The 24,585-nt window shown below is 45.2% G+C and overlaps 1 protein-coding gene and 1 pseudogene across 3 annotated transcripts in view; one reads left to right on the top strand and one right to left on the bottom strand.

Annotated features, from left to right (window-relative positions):
* The window catches only part of MGST2 (microsomal glutathione S-transferase 2), a 34,201-nt gene extending 18,949 nt beyond the window's left edge, over positions 1 to 15,252 (bottom strand). For both annotated transcript variants that reach the window (XM_082463488.1, XM_082463489.1), the window contains exons 1-2: positions 12,164 to 15,252; positions 7,216 to 7,315 (exon numbers count right to left, since the gene is read on the bottom strand). In XM_082463488.1, the coding sequence (XP_082319614.1) occupies positions 7,216 to 7,315; positions 12,164 to 12,221 (158 nt within the window). In that variant the 5' untranslated portion in view covers positions 12,222 to 15,252. The remainder of the gene's footprint in view (positions 1 to 7,215; positions 7,316 to 12,163) is intronic.
* LOC309661607 (ribosomal biogenesis factor pseudogene) lies at positions 7,697 to 11,640 on the top strand (annotated as a pseudogene). The gene has a single exon. The product of its transcript is annotated as a ribosomal biogenesis factor pseudogene (transcript).
* Positions 15,253 to 24,585: the final 9,333 nt, after the last annotated feature.

The following is a 24,585-nucleotide window of genomic DNA, read 5'->3' as shown; positions in this document are numbered from 1 at the left end:
TCCCAGGGGCTCCTGCCCTAACTACCTCAGATAAAGTCGAAATGGCTTCACAAGCCATGAATCTTCTCTGATCTGGCCAAGTTCTTCCTAAACCTTAGAACCTAAGGCAACAACTGGGCTAGTGCCCTGGAATATCCAAGAAGAAATTCAGAGAAGGGAGTAGGACCATTCCCACCCACCCTTCAGAGAGAACCCAGGACAACTATACTGTGACCTTAAAGGTATTTTATGGCTCCAAATCCCCCACCCCACCCTAATATTGCTTATTATTTTTTAACCCCTCTCTGTTCTGCCATGATTAATCAAACAAAACACATTTAACAAGGAAATTGGATTTGGATACTTATAAACAGCAACTTAAGAGAAATATTTGGAAATGGTATCCAGCTTTATTCCTAGGACAAGAGGAGTCCAGATGCAGAAAAGGAAGGAGAGAGCAGTAACTCGAAAGAAAATCAAATCTGTGAAAACTATGTGAACGAACATAGAACCAGAAGTGACCCAAGAATTTAGCCTGCTGGAAATCCAACACTCCCCAACAAAGTCTCAGAACATGAAAGACAAAGTGAGAAGATGCAGAATTTCCTCCTGTGATCATTTGTATAAATAGTATGGTATCTCCTAAACTCCAAACATTAATATATTACTGTCAAAAATTTAGCTTCTCCATATACCTCTTATTATTTTTCTATGAATCAACTTCTTTTTGACTCACACAAATTCGGAAAAATGAAATTGTTCCCACTTGCGGTAGTGAGGTAAGAGTATAACTTTCTAAATAAAAGATAAGTATAAAAATAAATGCCATGAAAACAGAAAGTTGTCAGATTCTTATTAGATGCTATTGATTGCTGGAGACTCTGAGCATGAGACCCTTCCTCTGCTGAATGGAGGGAAATGGGTGTCCAGATGGTGTCGAGAACACATCCCAAGGACTTCCTGCTAAACATGGCAGATTGAACCCGTGTTTGTTTCTCCTCCCTCCTGAAACCTCACTAAAATGCCAGTAAAGGAATAAAAAATAGATAGAAAGTCTTCAAGAACAGAGAGAACGGGAGCAGACACAGCAGTGGAAGAGAGATGGTAGCAAATTTCTGAAGGAAAACCAGCACAAGGGGAACAATAGCTGAGTTGGCAGAGTGCAGAGAGCTGAAGCTACGTGCCTGTAGGAGGAAGAACCAGTGAAGACTGAGACAAGGAATTCCCTGGCGGCGCAGTGGTTAGCGCTCCGCACTGTCACTGCCGAGGGCCCGGGTTCAGTCCCGTGTGGGGGAACTAAGATACCGCAAGCCACGCGGCACAGCAAATAAAAAAAAAGACTGAGACAATCCTTATCCCAGAACCCAAGAGGCTCAGCAACTGGGGCCCAGGTCCCTTGGAGGCCAAAGGCTGAAACAGAAGAATTCGTTGAAAGACTGTAGAAGGAGGGCTTTGGCTCCGCTCCACCTCTGAGCCCCACCCTACTCCTTCATCAGAGGAGATGGGAGGATTATTGTCTGGAGAAACTGAAACAGAGAATCTCTGGGGGCTCCAAGAACAATGGAGCGTGAGGGTAAAATTCTGTACTGACCATAGTGCGAATTCACATACTGCACAGTGTAAGACGCTTCCTTCCTTCACCCACCACACTGTCAGACTACTAGAAGGCAGGCCTAATATACCCACCCTCCTCCCTCACCCTTCACTCCCTCCTCCCTCACAGGGGAGTTAAGGGGTTTTTTCCTAGAGGAAGTCAACGGTCCCATAAAGATGACCTACAGATGCCATCATCTGGGGTCCCCCCAGAAGAAAGTTGCCTCCTGATCCAGCACCCTTCAGTGAAGCTGCCTACTCTGTAAGCCCCGTCTGTGCACACAGAGCCCCCAGTTCACTCCCTAGTGCCTCTTTCTTAAATTGCACAGATAGCCAATCAAGAATGACCTGACATTTGAGTAAAGCCCCTAGGGTCTCTTTTGCTCAGATCTCTTTGCTGGACCCTTGTTTTCTTGGCCTCATCAGGCTGGAGGGCTCTAGGTTCAGTCCTTGGTCCTCTCCTCTTTTTGACCTATACCCATGCCCTTAAAGATGTCATCCAGTGTCCTGGCTTTAAATCATCTTCATGTGCCAATGACTCCTGAATTTATATTTCCAGTCCAGATCTCCCTGCTAAAATGAGGATTGGTATATCCAACTGTCTACTCTCTATCTCTGCTTGGATGCGTAAGCAACAATGTATTAGCCAGTTTATGATGCAATAACAAACGATCCAAATAGCTTAGTAGAGCACAGTGTCTAAAGCCTCTCCTTAGCTGTAGCGTTAAGTCACATCTCCTGGTCTTCCCCCCAAAACTGCTCCTCCTGCAGCCCTCTCTGACTCAGTTAATCACAATTCCATCCTTCGGGATGCTCAGGCCAAAAATCTGAAAGCTGTTCCTGACTCTTCGCACACTCCTTATTTGTTGAAATCCTTTTGGCTCTACCCTGAAAATACAGCCAGAATCTGCCATATCTCATATGTCATCTGCTATCTTCCTGGTTCAAGTCGCCATCATCCCTCACCCGTATTTTTGCAGTAGCTTCCTAACTGAATTTTCTGCTTCTACCAATGCACCCAGACAGTCTATTCTCTGCAAAACAAAGTGATCCTTTTAAAATACAAGATCATGTTACTCCTCTGCTTAAAACCCTGTAACGACTTTCCATTTCACTTAGAGAAAAAGCTAAAGTCCTTACAATGGCCTTCAAGGCCCTGCCTGGTCTGGCCATCCATTACCTTTCTGACTTTCCCTCCTACCACGCTCTGTCAGCTTCCTCTCTCAGCTACACTAACCTCTTTGCTAACCCACCAGTCACATTCCACTTAAAGTCCTTGCATTGGCTATTTCCTCTATCTCAAGAGCGTCTTCCCTACATGGCCACATGGCTAACTCCTTCACCTGCTTCAAGTCTTTGTTCAAGTGCCACCTTCACAGTGTGGCCTACACTGACCACTCTGTTTAAACTGCAACCCACTCTAGCTCACCCCCCAGCAACCCACCCCCACGTCCCTATATAATGCTCTTGTTTTTCTTGTATAGCTTAACATCACCCTCTTACACGATATCTTATTTTCTTATGGTATTATCTGCTTATTGTGTATTTTCTGTCTTCCTTGGCTATAAGGTAAACTTCAAGAGGGCAAGGATCTTTGTCGGAGTTCTTCACTACTATCTCCTAACTAATACACAGAGGTGCTCAAAAAATACGTAACGGGTGAATAACAAATAAAAATTAAGGGCAAAGGCCAAAACAGAAAAATAAGAAGGAACTTGGAAGAAACAGAAATGATAAAGGAAGATTTTTTTTAAAAAAAATCATTAAAATCCTCAGATACAAGAGAATAAACTGCATCTATGAAACAAGAAAGGAATGATATAACAGCAGCAGCAACAAGAAGAACTAAAGAACAATCAAAGGATAAAAATTAATTCTTAGGAATTAAATTCATATTTGAATTTTTTTAAATATCAGTAAAAAGTTGGAAGTTCAAGAAATTCCCCGAAAGAACAAAAGTCCAAGAAGATGAAAAACTCAGGATAAAAGAAAACTAAAGGATCAGTCCAGGAGGTGAACTTACGACTAATATATATTTTAAGAATGAGGGACAGGGCTTCCCTGATGGCTCAGTGGTTAAGAATCTGTCTGCCAGTGCAGGGGACAGGGGTTTGAGCCCTGGTCCGGGAAGATCCCACATGCCACGGAGCAACAAAGCCCATGTGCCACAACTACTGAGCCTGCGCCCTAGAGCCCATAAGCCACAACTACTGAGCCTGCATGCTGCAGCTACTGAAGCCTGCACGCCTAGGGCCCGTGCTCCGCAACAAGAGAAGCCACCGCAATGAGAAGCCCACACACCGCAATGAACAGTAGCCCTCGCTCACCGCAACTAGAGAAAGCCCGTGTGCAGCAACGAAGATCCAACGCAGCCAAAAATAAATAACTAAATAAATTTATTTAAAAAAAAAAGAATGAGGGACTTCCCTGGTGGTCCAGTCATTAAGACTCCCACTCCCAGTGCAGGGGGCCCTGGTTCGATCCCTGGTCAGGGAACTAGATCCCATATGCATGCTGCAACTAAGAGTTCAAATGCCACAACTAAGGAGCCTGCATGCTGCAACTAAGGAGCCCACCTGCCGCAACTAAGACCCAGCACAACCAAATAAATAAATAAATAAATAAATAAATATTTTTAAATAAATAAAAGATCCTACAGGCCACAACGAAGATCCCACATCGAAGATCCCACATGCTGCAACTAAGATCCGGTACAGCCAAATAAATAAATATTTTTAAAAAGAATGAAAGAACAGAGAAAATAAGAAGACAAAATTTAGGGGTAAACAATATTTTAAAATATTCTAGAACAGAAGGGCATGAGTTTTCAGGCTGTGAAAAAACCTCCTCTAGGGTTCAGCATAGTGAAGAAAAATGCCTCTGAGCAAGCACAGCACTGTAACACCTCAGGCCAGCGATCAGGGGAAGCCCCTAAAGCTTCTACAGTTTCCAAACAAAGCATCAGAACAGCACAGAACACCTCAACCATAGCAGCGGAAATTAGATAATAATGAAAACAATGTTTTCGAAATTCTGAGGGTAAGGATTTTTAACAGAGAAATAAAGGCATATTCAGAAGTGTCAAGACCTACCATTCCCCTCCTCTCAGGAAGTGTCTGGAGGATGTGCTCCACCAAAACGAGAGAGAAAAACCAGTACATAGGATAATATGAAATCCAGGAAACAGGTGATCCAAATCAGTAGGGTATAAGGGAAATTCCTAGGATAGTGACAGGAAGTTGTGGGATGACAGCTATGTAACAGATCTAAAGTGCAACCTCCAGATTGGAGACAAAATATGGAAGACTAAAGCACAAATGACTCTAGGAAAAAAACAAGTGGTATTACTAGCTTACTTAATGTATTTAAATGTACTGAGAGGAAATTTTCAGTTCTGCTGAAGATTTGGAGATGAAACTAAGCAAACAAACAAAGAGGCAATTATTAACCCCGTGTAAAACAAAAAACTACACAAGAAGGAAATGTAACCATAGTATACTACTTGATTCAGCTTTGAACATTATTTACTTAATCACAACAACATAAACATTGATTTAACTCAACAAAGTGATATAACTTTTCTGGAAGGATGAAGTGAGGAAAAGAGTAAACAGAGGAGCATGAAATTTTTTCTGCCATAAAAGGAAGTCAATTGGTAATGTCTAAAATTTGTGAATCAATAAACAGCAGTGAACACATAGTATTTAGAAATATGGAAATAAATACCAAAAGTAGTAGTCAAAAGGAGTGCCAATGGCTGTCTCTGGGGATGGATTGGAGATAAGGAGAATTATTTGTTGTTATAAGGCTTGTAACCTCACTTTATTTTCAGACTACATACATGTATTACCCTGATAAAAATAAATATTTTGGGATGTGGGACATACCAGCACCAAATCAATACTTTCCACTTGATATAACATAAAGATTCAAAGACAGTGGAAATGACTTTCTCATCATGTGGTCCAATGTTATTTAAAATCATACCTTGGGGGACTTCCCTGGTGGCACAGTGGTTAAGAATCCACCTGCCAATGCAGGGGGACACGGGTTTCAGTCCTGGCCCAGGAAGATCCCACATGCCGTGGAGCAACTAAGCCCATGCGCCGCAACTACTGAGCCTGCACTCTAGAGCCCGCGAGCCACAACTGCTGAGCCCGCATGCCACAACTACTGAAGCCCTCGCACCTAGAGCTCGTGCTCCACAACAAGAGAAGCCACTGCAATGAGAAGCCCGCGCACTGCAAAGAATAGTAGCCCCTGCTCACTACAACTAGAGAAAGCCCGCGCACAGCAACAAAGACCAAATGCGGCCCAAAATAAATAAATAAATAAATAAATAAATAATTTTTTTAATTAAAGAAATAAAATAAAATCATACCTTGGGCATAAAGTTTCAGCCAAGTTAGATGAATAAGCCCTAGAGATCTGTTGTACAACATTGTACCTCTAGTCAACAGTAATATATTATACCCTCAACATTTTGTTAACAGGGTAGAGCTCAAGTTACACATTCTTACCACATTTTAAAAAATGTTTAAACATGTCTATGCACCTCTTAAAATTATCTCTTGTACTACCAGTGGTATTCATCACACTTTCAAGCCTAGGGAATAGTGTGTGCCATCCTCCTTGGAGCAATTAGATGGACAACAGACCAATGTTCACAGTTCAAGGGCCATGTCTGACCCAAACTAATTCAAGACATAATAAAAAGCCTGAATAATTCCATAATCATTAAAGAAATCAAATCTCATAGTTTAAATTTTTTTCACAAGAAAAACATCTGGTCTAGATCATTTTATAGGCAAATTCTAACAACTTTGAAGGAACACACTCTTCCAATCTTATTAAAACTCTGAGAAAATAATACTCTAATTCATTCTGTGAGGCTAATATAATCTTGATACCAAAACGAGCAAGGACCATACAAAAAAGAAAAATTATAGTCCAACCTCACTCATGAACAAAGATGAAAAATCCCAAAGTATTGACAAAAGAACCAAGCAATGTATAAATGGTGATATGTGCAATGTTTTTAAAAGCACCAGGTTTGGGGGATTAAATGTAAAGGTAGCCCTAGCATCTTGCATCAGGCAAATTCATGGTGTTTATAGTGGAACATTCTGTGTGGATCTGAAAAGGCAAGGAGCACAAGATGTTAAAAAAAAAAAAAAACTATGAATACACATGAAATAGAAAGTTTTCTCATTATTATAGGTTTCTGATTTTAGGAAATGGGTTGTTGGCAGACGATAACACTGACCTACCTCTGTTTTGAAGTGGAGAGGAAGAAGTAAAGATTTCAGATAGAAAACTGATAGCATAACTATTTCAACATGAGGCTACTGAACTCTCAGGGAGCCCCTTCCAGGCTCTTGGACCAAACTGCCACACTTAGAGACATATAGCAGTCCCCCCTAAGATCCCAGCCTTTTCTGTAAATGTATCCTCTGAATTTGTAATATAGGTGGGTAGAAACTCCATGCACTGCCTACTTCAAACCTCAAGGATCATGAGAAGATCCTTGGCCACGAAGAGTGGTTTGTTATAATGGCATATCTTCTCTGCGTATCTTTCCCCTAATTAGGAATTGTGTGTATGTGGTAGATCCATACCCCTGAAGGGAAAAGCATTACTCACTGTGCACGAAGTATTCTCTCAAATTCTGGTGACCCAGAGACTGCTGGGGGTGTAACTTTGTATTTTGATCGCGCCTTTCCTACCTGCAAAGCGAAATAACCTGCAAGTAAAGAGGAATGAACGTTAAACATGTGGCACATCACTATTCATTAGTAACATGCAAATTTAAACCACAGTTAGATACACTACATACCTATTAAAATGTCTAAAATTAAAAAGACAGATCATACCAACTAGAAAAGACAGACAGACAAGTGAAGATACAAAATCAACTGGAATTCTCATACACTGCTGGTGGGAATGTAAAATGATACAACTGCTTTGGAAAACCATTTGGAAGGAATTTTTTAGTTAGACATACATTGACCATATGATTCAGGCATTCCACAACTAGAATTTTTCCATGAGAAATTAAATCATATGTCCATAAAAACACCCGTCCACAAATGTTTACAACAGCTTTATTTGTAATAGCCAAAAATTAGGAACAACTCCCTGATGGTTAAGATTATATGTCAACTAGGCTAGCCATGGTGCCCAGCTGTTTGGTCAAACAGCAGTCTAGATGTTGCTGTGAAGGTATCTTTTAGAGGTGATCAACATTTACATCAGTAGACTCTGAGTAAAGCAGACGACCCTCCATATTGTGGGTGGGCCTCACCCAATCAGTTGAAGGCCTTAAGAAAAAAGTCTGAGGTTCCCCAAAGAGGAAGAGATTTTTGCCTCCCTTTGGACCCAAGACTGCAACATCAATTCTTGTTAGAATTTCCAGCCTTGCATCCCACCCTGCAAATGTCAGACTCCCCAGCCCCAACTATTATATGAGCCAATTTCTTAAAATAGATATGTGAGAGTGTGTACGTGTGTGTGTGTATGTGTATCCTATTGGTTCTGTTTCTCTGGAGAACGCCGACTAACACAAATGTCTATCAACAAGTGAGTGGATAAATAATTTGTGCTTTGTCCATACAACAGGATACTATTCAACAGTGAAAAGGAATGAGCTATTAGTAAATGAAACAACGTGGATGAATCTCAGAATAATTATGCAGAATGAGGTGTGTGCAGATGGTGTCACCTGGAACTTGAGCAGCTGCACGAGGGGTATCAGAGGTCTGACAACAGCCAAGGACAAACTCAGAGGGCAGAAGTCCAGGAATGTATTCCCCACAGCCAGCCAAAAAAGCTTTAAGGTTAAAAATAAAGCAAAACCAGTTACCACTAATCTTAAGATAAACATTGTGAATGATGAAAAAGATAACTGAGAGAATAAAGCTCTCGTAGATATACGAAAGGAACTCGCACACTTCTCAAAAGGCCTTTCTCTTGAACCTCTGCAGAAACAGCTGATTCCTCAGCAGTGAAAACGAACCAGTCAATGCTGATGAAGCTACAAGATTAATGGCTCAGTTGTAATACACTGGTGATGCATCGAATTCCCCCAAAAGACCAATAAATTAAATGTTTTATACAAAAAAATTATGCTAAATGAAAGAGGCAAGACCCCCCAAAAAGTATTACTGTATAAGTTTATTTGTATAAAATTCTCAGAAATGCGAGTGAATCTACAGTGACATAAAGCAGATCAGTAGTTGCCTGGAGATGAGGAGGGCCAGGAAGGGGTGGGTCACAAGAAAACTTGGGGTTGATGGCTCCCTGCAGGACTCAGCTTCCCTATTATGAAATGATTATGACTTTCTTCTTCATTTGCTGCACGGAAAATACATTAGATTATGAAACCCCAATGCCTGGGATCACCTGCCTCTGATCATCAGTTCTGTGACCCTCTTTCACTTTCACACCCACACTTCCTCCTTTGTAAATAGTTCTCACCTCCTGTCCTTATCTCCCTCGTTTTACCCCGTAATTAACTTCTGGGGTCTATTATTTCCCTTCAGATTATTTCTTCCAGTTTCAGTTGCTCACAGTTTCTCTCCAACACTGTTCTGGTCTCCCTTATTTTAGTACCTCAATATCCATTTCCTACTTGCTAATGTTTTAAAAATAATTTCCTTTCCCACACCAAGTTTGCAGCTTCAGTCTCTCACTGTGTGACAGTATTAGGGGCCATGTGTTTCCTCCTGAAACATGGTACTATCTCCCCTCCAACAAGAAGTCAGTAAATACTGAACCTGGTCGAGTAAGCCTCTCACAGCTGGCTACTTTCCTTCCCCTTCATTCCCCTCTGCTGCAAATAAAGTGTTGGTCCTGATTTAGAAGCTACAGCTGAACATCTAAGTGTGTAAGCACTTAGGACTGGCCTCTTTCTCGTTCAAACTGTCGTCATAACACTGAAGCCTGGGAGAGTAGAGTGAAGGTAAGTGTGGGATTAGGCACTGACGGTTTCCGACCCTGGGCTAAGTCTTTTCAAGGCAGCATAAAGCTGGAGAGGCCAATGGCTCACGGCCTCAGCTGGAGCCAAAGAGGAGGTCTATCTATGGAGGGGAAAATTGGGACTTGGCCATTCTGGACCCTGCTGTCACCACCGCTTCTAACGTGCTCCACAACCTCAGAGAACACACCAGGCAAGGCTTCTTGTTTTCATGATAAAATGGAAACGATGAAAGATGTGTGCTCCTAGATTTTTCTATCGGCAATGGTGCCAGAACCTAGAGCTTCAAAATGAAGGTGAATAAGTGAAAGCTTTGCAGGGCTGTCTTTTTCTGGTTGTTCATTGCACCTGGTCGGCATCTGTCTGAAGCAGCAGCAAATGTGAGGAATGAGCTTCAGTAAATCGAAGACCCCGCCCACCTCCAGCCCCAGGAAGGAGAACTCAGTTGCATCAGCTCCAGTTCCAAGGAGTCTCAGGTCAGGGGCCTGAGAGAGACCGTGGTTATCACTGGGGCAACATCATGAGGGTGGAAAGGCTATTTCACCACGTTTTCTGGAGAGCTCCCATTTTATTTCCCTTCTTATGAGTTGATTAAAACCTACCTGAGAATAAGCTCCTTTTGCCTTGCCTGTCTTTCCTCTCCCTTTGCTCTCTCCAGGGGGACACGTGTGCTGGGGAAAGTGAATCAAGACCCTTCATCCTGCCCCCTACTCTCAGCCCAGCCACAGCTGGGCTTCTTCACCGCAAGGCTGCCTCTCAATCCACCAGAAGCTTCTCTCTGTGGGGAAGCAGCCAAGGTCTGGAAGTGACTGTGCTGAACGCCAACCCTGGGCCAGGCACCATGGTGGGCACTTCCTACCCAGTGTCCTGTTTAACCCTCTTTGATGAGGACACTGAAGGACAGATTTTCCCGGCCAAGGGCACCCAGCTTGTAAGTGGCTGGACCAGAAGATACAAGTCTGTTTTCAAGCCTTGAGTTTCTTCTACTACAGCACAGGGCGTCTCATCTCTTTCGCTAAAGCAGCGAATTCTGGTTCTTAATGCCAACCCCTTCCCTCCCTCTCTCTCTCTTCCCTATCCATCACCAACCACCATTGGCCCAGTCTCCCCTTCCCAACTCAGCTGCCTTAACTTCAGACTGCAATTCACACCATCCCTTGCACCCACCAGCAAACAGAACCTCTCTGCGGGGATGGCAGAGGCTATGCCAGCCTGGGGCCATCCGTGGACCTGCCCCTGTGCTCTCTGCAGGGCCAGGACGTGGGCACACACGGGGTGGACACTGCCTACATGTTGAGGGTCAACACAAGGCGTTTCAGACCTAAGTGCTGCTTTAGTTGGCTATAAGCATCCCGCTTTACTCCAGAAAAGACAGTAAATCAAACCACAAAACACGTGTCTTAAGGTATAATGTTTTCATAAATTCACAAAACAGACTGGCTAGCAAGTCTGCCATTGAGTGTGCGTGCAGACTCTATCTATCCTAAACCGTGGTGCCTCCGTGCTTGGGGCTGAGAAGTCCGTGACTCTGCCCCGTTTCCTGGTACAAGCACACTGGGAAAATAAAGAAATACCTGTTCTTGATAAGAAGTCTTGCTCACCAGGGCTCAGACCCTTTTCCCCATCTTGCATGTTAAGGAAGCATGTGCCTAAGATAATATGAATTGAGCAAAAGTGACCCCAGAGGAGAAGAAGCCTCTATTTAACCAGGCAATCAGGATATTGAATAATCCTAGTGGGAAGGCACTTTAAAAGTTAGAATGGGGGCTTCCCTGGTGGCGCAGTAGTTGAGAGTCTGCCTGCTAAAGCAGGGGACACGGGTTCGAGCCCTGGTCTGGGAAGATCCCACATGCCGCAGAGCAACTAGGCCCGTGCGCCACAACTACTGAGCCTGCGCGTCTGGAGCCTGTGCTCCGCAACAAGAGAGGCCACGATAGTGAGAGGCCCGCGAACCGCGATGAAGAGTGGCCCCCGCTTGCTGCAACTAGAGAAAGCCCTCGCACAGAAACGAAGACCTAACATAGCAATCAATCAATCAATCAATCTTTAAAAATAAAAAAAGATAAGAGAGAATATAAGTTTAAAAAAATTTTTTTTAAAAATTTAGAATGAATTACTTAATCTGAAGCTCATATTTTTGCAGATTTTTTTTAACCTGATAATCATACCTGCCATACCCAGCTTATTTAAGAAACACACAGTAATTAAAAGATCGCGGTTCAAGAAATCACAGCCATGATTTATAAGCCGGTACAATGTTACCTTTGCAACACTCCAGATTAATATTTCTAGCCCACTTCCCCCAGGTTACCGCATTTCTAACGCTCCCTCGAACTGGGCTGTGGGTTGTAACCACAGATGATGCAGAATCTCTGGGCTCGAAGGCCCACCGCATCCCCACTGGAAGAACTAATCCCTGGAACGTTCCACACCTCTGCCTGTCCCCAGGGAAGGGGGCGCCGATGACCCTGAGCACAGCGTGCTCTGCAGAGCCCACGGACCACCAGCAAGCGAGCAGAAACCCCAGAACGCTCCCTCCCTCCCTCTGCCACACACGCACACGCACACGCACACGCACACACACACACACACCCGCACGCAGCCCGGGACGCTTACTTTGCTGACAGGCAGAGAGGACAGAGAGAGCAGCCAGCAAGATCGAATTCCCGGCCATCTTTCATGCGGAAAGTTCTGGTTCACGGGACCATCCGCAGAAACCGAGGAGAAGATAACAGAGGCACTTTCGACTTGGCAAGGCCGACCTTCCTTATAAGGCGGAGGTTCAAGCGGCTGTGTGACCTTTGCCCTGGAACAGGAATCAGAGAGGCAGGCGGGCCCAGGCTGTCAGTCAAAGATCTTCACCTGGATGGGGCGCCGCTTCCCCGACGTGCATCAGATCTCCTCGAGCTCCGACCTGCGGGCTTAGCCCTCCAGCCTCAGCACCTGCTGCTGACCCACCTCAGCCAATTCGAAAACAATTCCCTCTCCTTCTCTTCCAAAGTCTGGGCTCCTTAGTCCCCTGCCTGGCTCCAAGGCCTTGATGAGACCTTTCCCACCGCCCGTGGGAAAAGAGAGGCGGTGGAAGGTTTTATTTAACCCCACTGAGATTAACATGCTAATTTAAGCCGATTCTAACTTTATTCCCTAGTAAATGGAAGACCTAGGATTTGAACCCGTGTCCAGCAGATTCCAACAGTGCCCTAAGCCCCCCGCCAGGCTTCCTCCCACTGTCACCCCAACTCTCCCATCATCGTGGTGACCATACATTTTTTTAGTTGAGATATAATTGACATATAGCATTGTCTTCATTTCAGGTGTAAAACATAATGACTTGATGTATATATTGCAAAACGAGCACCACAGTAAGTTTAGGTTAACACCCGTCACCTCACATAATTACAGTTTTTTTCTTGTGCTGAGAACTTTTATGATATACTTTCTTAGCAACTTTCAAGTATACAGTACAGAATTGTTACCTATGGTCATCATTCTGTATGTTACCTCCCCCAGGACTTATTTATCTTATAACTGGAAGTTTGTACCACAGATTAAAAAAAAAAAAATACACTAGGGTATATGTTCTGAGAAGGAAGAGAGCCCTTGAGGAAAGAAGTAGGCCAGTGTTTTTATACAGTAAACACAGCACACATGGTCTCCATGCCGGCCCAGGGCCTCTCCATTCCAGAGCAACGCCCCACACCGCCCAGGTAGATCTGTCTTTCCACAGCTGGTGGCTTCTTCTGCAGAACCTCTTCATCACAGCCCCTCCCCCTAACACAATTGTTTTGTTCTTTAAAGACTCAGCTTCCCACCAAACAAAGTCGGGGTCCCTTCATTGTCCCACCCTTCAACTCACTTAGAGGGAGCCCCAGTGCCCATGGGAAAGCTGGTGAGTCTTTCCCGTGGGCCCACACAAGCCCGCTCCTGGGCTCCCAACCCAGACACTTAAGGATGACACACCTTTGGGCAGAAGTTGAACCTCAGTTTGATAAGATGGGCTAATGATGGGTGAAGGGAAGTTTAGATGAAATAGGGCTGCTTTGAGGATTGACTTAGTTAACGTTTATAAAGCACTTAAAACAGCACACGGTATCTAAAAGTGTGTTCTGTGTGTTTGTTAAATAAACACATAAAGTATCTAGAAAACTACTTAGCATATTAGGTACCTAATGTTAAAAGATATTTTTTAAAAGGTAAAAGTCATGTCTCTTATACAAATATAAAATGAAAACACATCAAAGATTTTATTGAATTCATTAATGAGGGAACCAGTACCACATTTTAGGGAGAATTCAAAGAACCACACATGTATGGTGTTAAAAAACAAAATCCAGCTGAGTTCATTTTAAAGGTCTTTATTCAGTGATTCATGAATCAAGCAGCATCCAACCTAGCAGACAAAAAGGAGCTCTGAGGAGTGGTACAAAATGAAACACACTTATAGGCAGAAGGGAGCAGGAACAAGGAAGTTATACTTGGCGAAAAGTGAATTAGTTATTGCAAGGTTATTTTCCTTTAGAGAATGGCAGGAGTCTCTCAGGCAGTTTACCTAAGAGTTGCTGATCAAGCAATTCCTGATTGACTGATTTAAGATTCCATTTCTGGAAGATTCCAAAACTGTAAGTTATGTCTGGTTTGGTGACATGGGGCTTAGCATAAGTGACTCCATTTGGGGCCTGTTGCTTTGTTTTTAACAATAAGGAATCAGAGATTAATTTACAAATAGTTGCAAACCAGGTCTGCTCCCAGTGCCCTGTTGGTCTCTCCATGTTGCCTCTGTTCTCATGTGTTCCTGAAACCACTGAAGACTAAGACTCTGTAAGAAGACACATCCTAGAAGCCCAGGACAGCACCAAAACGTTCTTGTGTATTTGATTGAATGGTTTTGGCCTTCAGTACACGGCAGGGATTCTAAACTGTGAGGCATTCACCCTGAACCACATCAACCACCTACTAAAATAACCTCCCCAAATGACGGGCCTCGAAGGAGAAGTCTGGGCTGGGCCTGTGGGCAGGCAGAGGCTCTCCAAGTAAGAAACCTGCTCCGAGAAAGAGAAATAGCGTGAGGAAGAGGCGAGCAAGGGAATGGGGCTCCTGGCTGATGGCCACAACCGTTGGGTGTTTAGAGCTGCTGTTTTGAGAATCTTGGGTACGTCCATACTAGGGAACTAGTTTTAAAAACACAACTCCCTGGGAATTCACTGGCGGACCAGTGGTTAGGATTCTGTGCTTCCACTGAAGGGGGCACGGTTTCAATCCCTGGTCGGGGAACTAAGATCCCACATGCCGTGCAGTACAGCCAAAAAATTAAAATTAAAAAAAAAAAGAACAAAAAACCCCCCCCCACAACTCGAGTGACCTTTGGTTCCCACTGAATTGCTTTCTTCCCACTTTCTGGACAAATCCTGAGTTTCCCTACTGACTTCTCTCAGCCAATCCCAGTCAATCCCCCAACCTTAGAGATGGTTGATACAACAAAAAGTGCCTCGTGTACTTTGAAACCCTGTGCGTTCACGTGTAACCTGCTTCAGTAGATCTTGAAAGCTGGTGTAGTTTCTGCCTCTAGGAAGATACAAAACAATGGAACTTTGGATAACAAAATGTTCATCACCTTCTGTGGTGATAAAACTTCCAGATGACTCCACAGTTGAAACACTGCCATAGCATTTAACAAACTAACAAAAATCTGAGCTTCTCTCTATATCTCCCCTTCCAGTATGGGGGTCCTAGTCCTTATATTTTAGTAAGAAAAACAAGAGGAGAAACAACATATCGGTAATTATAGTAAAATGTTTTTAAAAGGTTTATATTCCCTATATAAACTCAAAAAAACTACAAGAGTTTGTGAGAGTTCAGCTTATTAGTTCATCAGTGTTTGTTACCAAAATTATACTCTGGATAAGGCAAACCAGAGAAAAGTTTAGTAATATAAAAACAACCCAGAACCACGTGAAAGAACTGTTGTTGTGAAATGTAAACTCTAAATGTAACTATTTCTGAATAATTTTGCTGGTAGATGAAAAGATATATATATATAACTATAGACATGTTCTCTCAGACCAATTGCATCCCCCCCAATTATTCCCTGACTTCACCCTCTGTGTTCTATCCCTGTCCCTCCAAAAAATGACAGCTTATTGTCCTGGTTTCCACTGGCACTATGGCAAGCCGTCTCTGCTGCCAACAGGCCTGGCCGCAGAGAGACAGAAAACACACCGCCTGCCCGAGGATGCCCAGAAACCGTCAGTGATCACAATTATCAAGGACCATAATACTCCTGATTGAAACTAGCCCAGAAAAGGGTTTCCATGTGCCTAGCGTTTATTTCATTCTCTTGCTGGAAGTCCTGACCAATTGAAAACACCTTAACAACGCAGCAATTGTTTAAACAAAGCTCAGATTAACCGAACTTGAGAAATTATGCCCCAGCCTACATGTTGCAAAAATTCAGGGAATTGCAGCGGTCCTGCAGAACATTTTCTCCCCCTTCAGAAGCTGGAGCACTTTGCTCTGTGACGCTGGGTGTGGAAATCAAGCTACAGAGTGCTCAGGCATTTCCTACATTGGGGAGCCCTTTGCCCTGGGATGGGCGGGGCACAGGGCAGAGGATTACAGTAGGTTACACCAAGCCTCAGGCAGAAACTGACAGTCATCCAACATCAGGAATGTCCCATCCAGGCTCAAAGGCAGAGACAAAAGGGGAGCAGAAAGGAGAGGAAACTAAAGATCAGTCCCCAGGATAGTGCAGTGAGAAGAGCACAAGCTTTCAGCTAGTGATCTAGGCTCACGTCCCTGGATGGTGTTGGCGAGTCGCTAAACATCCCCTGACCTGTTTTCTCAAAGGGAAGTAATAGGACCAACCACACAGGGTCCCTCTGATGACTTAATGAAATAACACGCGGGAAGCAAACAGCACAGAACGTGGCACGTGGAAGGGCGTCCACGAGGTCTCTCTGCCGCCCCCTCCATGCCCTCAGGCCTGGTGGACGCAGAACAGACAAGATCTATTTGTCGGGAAGGGCCAGGTACAAAGAAGCGATGATCACAGGATGCCGTTATAATTTCCCAGAAGAATGGAAACCGAGCACTTGAATTGCTTCAGAACGGCTTTTGACAGTAATAGGTCTGAACCTGAGTTGTCTTAAGTGTACATAAGGCTTGGGAGAGGATAAAGTAAAGCAGAATCTAGAGACCGGGGAGGGGAATTAGAAATCCTCATTGACAAACCCCAGCACACGCAGCCCTACACACACACACACACACACACACGTGCACACGTACATAAACACACTCATGTACAGATTCACACACATTCCTACACACTCACATTCTCATAAATACGCACACTCACACACACACACACACACACACACACACACACATTCTACCCTCATGTCTCCAAAGGGGATTTGTAAACTGAATGTTTGGACCTCAAGGCACATATTCTCACAAAAATAACATTATAAATGGTGGCCATGTTCTCAGGTGGCTTCACGGTTAAGAAAATTGTAACCCATAAGTGAGGTAACATGCTGCATATTGGTAGTTGAACAACAGCAAGAGGAACTAACACTTCATTTGCCTCTTCTGTTTAATCATTAGTAAATTTTTTTAAACCGAATAGTATTTGAAATGAAGCACTTTTAAAAGAGGGCTGTTGGCAAAAACTCCCTGCCCACCCCCCCATGGAGAGAAGCCAGGTTCCCTGTGGGCCATGCTCAGAGCTGGATTCATATATACTTGCTGGGACCACAGCAGCAAGAGGCAGGAGGACCCTGGGCCCAGAGGGCTGAGACACCCTGGACGGGCCTCAGTCTGACGGGGGCTCTGATATCCACCACCCCAGCTCCCAATTCCACTCAACAGAAGGGAAGTTTCGAGCACTGTGCCAGGCCCCATGCAGAAATGTCTCAACTAATCTGCCTAATCAACAATGAAGCACGTGTTTTATTCCCATTGTTCAGATGGAGAAACTGAGGCTCGGTGGTTAGTGACTGGCCCAAGGTCAGTACAGCCCAGCCCTGCTGCTCCCAAAGCCTTTGTGCTTAACGTTGGCTGTACACTGGAATCACCTGGGGGTCATTAAAAATACTGGCGCTTAGCTTTCCCCACCAAAAGCAATTCTGATTTAATTGATCTCGGGTTCGACCCAGGCACCTGAACTTTTTAAAAACTCCCCAGATGATTCTAGTACACGGCCAAGGTAGAGAAGCACCGTCTTAATCAGTGTTTCTCAGCGTGGTCCTCACCACCTGCCACCATCACCTGAGGTGATATAAACACGCAGATTTCTAGGCCTCATTCAGGATCCGTTTTTGAACATCACTTTCACGTTGGTGAAGCACCCACAGGCTCACATAACTCACACAACACTGCTCTAAAGTTGTAAATTATTCTCAGTTTACAGGTAAGGACACTGAGACCCAGAGAGCTTTGGGAAGCTGGTCTAGTCACTCCATCTCACTGCTTCTCGAAGAGGAACGATCACACACCATCTCGGGGTGCGGTTGGGGGAATGAACCAGCTGGTGGAAGCCAAAGTGGGTGTCCTTGGAGCCCGGGAAGGAAGAGGAACGGGTATGGAAGGTTCTGCAGTGGCAGGAGGGAAGAGGTGAGGGTGGGAGGGACGGGATCCTGGGGGCCTCAGGGTGCAGCCCGGGAGAAATGGAGGGAGATTTCCACGGCAGGACTTTGGGGGGGTGCCTGGGTGGAGGAAGGAGGAAAAGACAGACACAGGAGAGAACTCGAGGCTGAGGTGGGGGAGAAGAGGTGCTCCGAGTTCTCAGTAGAGAGCAGTCTGGCTGGAGCCGGTGTCTCAGCTAATTCCTCATCAGGTCCACCAGTACTGGCCCGCTAACTGGTTTTGATGTCCATCGAGACTTGGCAGTTCTCACTTTAGAATCACCAAAGGCGCTTTTGAAATAGACACGAATTTAACTGAGAAATCTCTTGGATTTTGTGACATCAGCACGGCCAGCTACTGCCTCCGAAAACTTACTGAGATTTCTACACACGAGAGGAAGAGAGCTCGCCTCCTCTGAACTAAAACACGACGTTTCTCTTTGTCTTGGCCTTAAGGCGTAAATGTTAGTTCGTCTCTCGTGCGTTGCCCGGTTCCTTCACTAGGCATCCTATCCTATGTAGGCGGGACAGAAATCTAGCGTACAGAGGGTGCAGTGTGATTGGGCTACTTCAGAAAAAGGGGGGACTGTGGCTTCCCCTCCTGTCTCTCCAGGGCTTGTTAAAGCAAAGGAAAGGGCAGCTATTCCCCCTCTTGATGACAAAACACAAAAGGTCGCAGATTAAGAACAAACAGTTAAAAGCAGCTCGGCCTTTGAAATGTGACACTAAATCCGCCACGGGGCTGACACGCCAAACCGTGGTAATTGCCTCACAGCCCAGCCTGGGCCAACATGACTCACAAGATACCCATCTATCAGATCGAAGGCCCAGTCAGGTCCTGCAGAAGAAGAAATATAACAAAATAAATTAGGAGCTTGGGATTAACAGACACACACTACTATATATAAAACAGATAAATGACAAGGACCTACTGTATAGCACAGGGAACTATATTGAATACCTTGTAATAACCTATAATGGAAAAGAATCTGAAAAATAATATATATATATATATATATATACACATACCTACATACATACACATGGTATACATATTTCTGGGTAACTGGCCACGTCCAATTCACAAGCCTGTCCCCGAGTTAATATCCCTAAAGCCTGTGTCTATCATTGTTTAGGAGTGATGGGTGAGGGATACGCTTGTATTTTGTAGATAATCCAGGTCTTGTGTTTTGTCTGTATTCACCAGCCATCCCCATGCAGTCAGATAAGCCACAAGCATGGGGTTGCTACTCTTAAACTGGAAAGAAGAGACTCTGAGATTAACAGGATATTATCGCTCTAATGGAAGAGGAAGACATCTCTCACGGTAGTCAGCTGCCACAGGGTCCCACATGCTAGCGGCCAGTCACCTCGGGATCAGCCCCAAACAGGAAAACCCTAGCGTGACACGAACCCAGGCGTGAAGGCCTATGACTGCTTTGTTCTGCCACCTTAGCAAGAGGATAAGGAATTTCAAATATTGGATGCCTGGTTTTCACTTTCCTTTTCTCTTCCTTTCTTTCTTCTTTCTTATCCCTCCTGCTTTACCTTAGATTGTGTCTGGTTCTCGCCTTTGTTTCTGGGAGTTCGTTAGCAAAGCATCCTCGGGATTTCCGTCTCTGGCAGTTTCTGGGACCAGAATTTTAGACAAAACAGCTTCCTCCGCCCTCTGCGTCTCCCACCTCCATGAGCCGATTTCCCATCCTCTTCTCAGAGGACCCATTGGCTTATCATCTCTTTTCATCCTTGATTTGCATTCGAAAGATTCTGACCAGCCACACATTCAGAGCTGGGAGTGTTGTAGCTGAAACTTTGTCCTTTCCATCGAGAGAAGTTATATTTCGTCAAACCACTAGGGGGAGTAAATCCCAGGGATACCAGAAATCAGGGATTCAGCAACCTTGGGAGGAAGCTGGAGTGTCACCATGGGCCAGCCTCCCGGCTCAGTTAAACTTCCTCCTCCAGCTTTCCAGAGGCCCTGAGAATGCACATCAGCAAAACTGGAACAAGTCAGTTAACAGAAACTGTTTGCCAGAATCACTTCTAAAGGATGCCCTAAAAAAATGTCAGGTTTTCAGAAATCAACATATTGACACTTTCCAGCAAGAGCTTGTGATAGGAACAAAACCCACCGGTGCTTAAATGTAAAATGACCAGAATTTAACCCTTAGTCCTGACCCACGCAAAACTAGACACAAGCCAAACACAGACTCTGCCCTAAAGACTTACATTCCATTGAGAAACGGTCCAAAACAGGACGCAACACGTCACATTTGGCATCCCTGCAGGAGGTAGTCAGGAGTGAGAGGTGAGAAAAGACAAAAGAAGTCCCATTTGATGGACAAGCAACCAAGAGAGGAGATTCCATCTTTTGGTAAATATTCTGAGCAATCAAATACCACATCTTGGACTTTGATCCTTCAGTGTACCTCTGGCTTCTAGAATAGTTTAGTAAAATTTAAAAGTACTCTGCAAAGTACTTTACATAGATTCTTTGTAGAGGAGCAGGTCAAAGAACTGAGCAGAGTCTGGAAAGATTCTCAGGATCAGGCAGAGAGTCTGGCTGATAAAACATCAGAGAACGGGGCTTTCACCCACACATGCAGTGAGAGTGCCGCTTCATAGCGACAGAGGGAAATCTAAAGCAAGGAAAGGAAGGAATGTGAAGATTCTCAAGAATACACGTAAGTAGTATTTGTCCGTTCATTCATTCATTCATTGATTCATTCCCAAATGCGCCGAGCACCTACCATCCGCCAAGCTCTGTGCTAAGTACTGGGATACGGGGCTGAGCAAGATGACAGCATCACACTCTGGTGGAGTTTACAGAGGCTTGAGGAGAAGCATTAACAGGGCTTCCCAAGGCTAATTAATTCACCATCACTGTGATGAATGCTGTAAGTGCGTGGTCGCTGATGCCACGGGAGCATGCCTCAGGGGACTAACCTAGTCTGGGAGGCCAGAGGCGCCTTCACGAAAGTGCCATTTTAGCTGAGGACTGATAATGACGTGTGAGCCAGATGAGTGCTATGCAGGTGTGTGTGTGTCGAGGGCGGATAGGCAGGAGAAAAGGGCATGTTCCAGGCTGAGGAACAGCAGTAAAGAGGCCTGAATAGGGAAAGGCCCTGGCATGGTTCAGAGGATGCCGAGAGAAGTCTAGCCTTGGCTGTGACATAAAGACCTGGGAGAGGGTGGCATCTGGTGAGCCAGGGCCAGTCCACGCAGGGGTTTTAGGCTGGGAGGTCTGGTGATGAGATTTGTTTCAAAAAGATCACTCTGACTTCAGTGTGGACTGATGGGGGAGAACTATTAGTGTAGATCTAATGCGATCTGTTGGGAAGATCTATTGTGGTCTGGGCAAGAGAAGATGTGGCCCAGCCTTGGGGAATGTCGGTGTGGATGGAGAAAAGTGAATGGATGAGAAAGATACTTAAAAGAATAAATCAGTGGGATTGGGTGACAGATTGGTTGTGGTGCGTATCTTAGCCCATGCCCTTGAAAGCAACAAAGCCCGAGGCAAGGCTTAAATGCTGATGCTTTACTTGGACGGCACGGTACCAGGGCAGCAAGAGTGAGGGAAAGGGAAGTAAGGCAGAATGACGGGAAGCAGTGCGTTTCCACCCAGACCGCTGCTTCAGAGGAGCTGTGATGAGACACAGGCACCCAGCCAGCCCCCCAGGATATCTTTGGATGGGGTGCTGGAGTAGCTACACCTTAGAACAGTCCACTGGAGAGAGGAAGGAGGATATAGCTTCTATCTCCCATCTCTCACTGGTCAAAGTTTCCCCCGTGGCAGTTTTAAAACATATCTTCAAATTCTCCCATTAAAACACATCTGCAAGTTTCTCCCATCATGAGGTGGGAACTGTATCCTCTATCGTGAATCTGGACTGGCCTGAATTACTCACTCGTATCCAGGAGGACACAGCAGAAGTGATGCTGTAGGACTTCCAAGGCTAGGTCATACAAAGCCATGCGGGTTCTGCCTTGCTCACTGGAGCACCTGTGCTTGGAGTCCTTGGCGGTCCTGTAAGGAGTTGACGACCCTAAAGCCACTGTGCTGGGATGAGCCCAGGCCACACAGAGAGCCCAGGTGGAGGGGCTCTGCTGCATAGCTCCAACCACAGACCCTGTCAACAGCCAGCATGCACTGCCGGCCCTGGGAGTGAAGATACTTTCAGATGATTCTATTGCACGAGCATAGGGTCACTCATAGCCATGAGTCACCCAGCTCAGGCTTCAGACATCAAGGAACAGAGACAGGCCAGTCTTACTGTGCCCTACTGACCCTCATAATACACAAGCCTAATTAAATGATTGTTTTAAGCCCCTGAACTTTGGGGTAATTTGTCACCCCCAGAGTCACTGGAACACCCTTGTTACAGGTTAATGACTCAGCCTTCTCATTTGCATCATTTGGCCCCCTGACATCACCCCAAACCCTGCCATGTGGCACTTCAGACAGGAGCCCGGGACACCAACAGTATGGCTGGGGGTCCTCAGATGGCAGATTACAGATACCCCACAGGGAGTCAGCCAACCACAGTGCAGCCTAGGTAGAGCGTGTGGCAGAGGATTCAGGAGAGACATAAGGTCAAGGCATCAGGCACGGTGTGCTGATATGTCTGATACAGGGGTGAGGCAGCGGGAAGGCAGGAGTTAAGGATTCTCACATTCTGGTTTCTGACTTGAGCAACCAGGTAGATTAACGATTTTAATTGAAATCATTAGTGCAATTTACTGAGAGAGGAACTGGATAAAAGGAGGGGGCTCAGTTCGAGGTACCTGTGTGTGCATTGGATAAGGCAAGAAGTAGGAGCCCAGAACACCAAAGACGCTCAAAGTCATTGATCTTAAGACTCCGGGGCCCCAAGAGTGCTTAAGAGCCTGTCCCTGAATCTTCTTTCATGTGCGATGAATATTTTCCAGGTCTCTGGCTGGGACCCTTGTCCGGCTGAATTATGTATTTCAGGGCTAGTGTGTTAGAGAAGGCAAAGGGAGCCTCTAGGAAAGAACACGGCATCTGCAAGAGCTGCCATATATAAACACATGCCCTATACCCCAGTGCTGGCAGGAGAGATACCATCAGGTTTACTTATTATCATTATTTTTAATGTGTGGGGAAAATAGTTTAGTTACCTTTAATATGCTGGAATCCTTTCTCAGCATGCAGTGCTCTTCTTTCTCCTCCCTCTCACTTTTTAACCCAAATTGCAAATGTTCTGTATATGCAAGATGTTAGCCTGTTTTGCACTGCATGTTTAGATAATTGGTGCTTTTGACTGATGTTCTTGTCAATGTTGCTTTAGTTCACGGATTTATAATATTCCTAGGCCTGGAGGAGATCTCACAAAGAAATAATGCAAAACAATCCCCAGTGCCTGGATGCCTGAGGTGATGGGAGCCAGCCACCTCCCGTCCCCTATCACAGGTAGGCAGGATCCTCTTCCGAAACAAGAAGTCAAGGTCAGGTCTAAGGACAGGTCTGAGCTACTCTGATCCCTGTGAGGGCAGAGCCTGGGGGTCTCCCAGTCTCAGCTGGGACTCCCGGGACCCACTCCCTGCTGCTCTCCCAACACACAGTTTCAGGTTCTTCCAGACCCGCTTCCCTCAACCCCTCCCCTAAAATGAAAAAGGCCGTGCCTGCAGCAGTAATAACTTTTGATTATTTACAAAATCGTGTCGGGGCGGGGAGTGGGGGGCAGAATACAAGGAGGAATGAAGAAAAGGAGGGATGGAGCATTCACTGAGGCACCACTTTCCTGTTCTGGGGGGCTTTATCACAATGAGTCCGTACAAAATCCTGTTGGTATTAGTCACCCATATTTTTTACATGAAGAAACTGAGGCACAAAGAGATTCATTAACGTGCCCAAGATTGTGCAGCTAATAAGATTCAAAGCCAGAGTCCATTTTCCACTCCAGTCCAGTGCTCTTTGCACCATCCTTTTCTTCCCTAGTCTTTGTATCCACAACTCTATTACTCTTTTTTTTTTTTTAACATCTTTATTGGAGTATAATTGCTTTACCATGGTGTGTTAGTTTCTGATCTATAACAAAGTGAATCAGTCATACAGATACATATGTCCCCATATCCCCTCCCTCTTGCATCTCCCTCCCACCTTCCCCATCCCACCCCTCTAGGTGGTCCCAAAGCACCGAGCTGATCTCCCTGCGCCCCGAGGCTGCTTCCCACCCCTCTATTACTCTTAAAGAACAGAAGGCATTTCTCTGGTTGTGGGGAGACCGGGCTGTGGGCGCAAGAACCACTGTACCTCTCCCTGCGCGCCACCAGGTGGCGCCGTGAGAGGCTGAAGTCCTGCTGCTTTTCACCGGCGCCCTTGGCGAGACACACAAGCGTGGGGTGGAACAGCTGCAGGGAGAGTGTCAAAACAGAGTTCTATTTAGGAAAGCGGAG

This window comes from Balaenoptera physalus, assembly GCF_965194825.1.
Source record: "Balaenoptera physalus genome assembly, chromosome: 5".
NCBI lineage: Eukaryota > Metazoa > Chordata > Mammalia > Artiodactyla > Balaenopteridae > Balaenoptera > Balaenoptera physalus.
The sequence above is the reverse complement of the archived record's forward strand: the minus strand, read 5'-3'. Positions and strand labels throughout refer to the sequence as shown.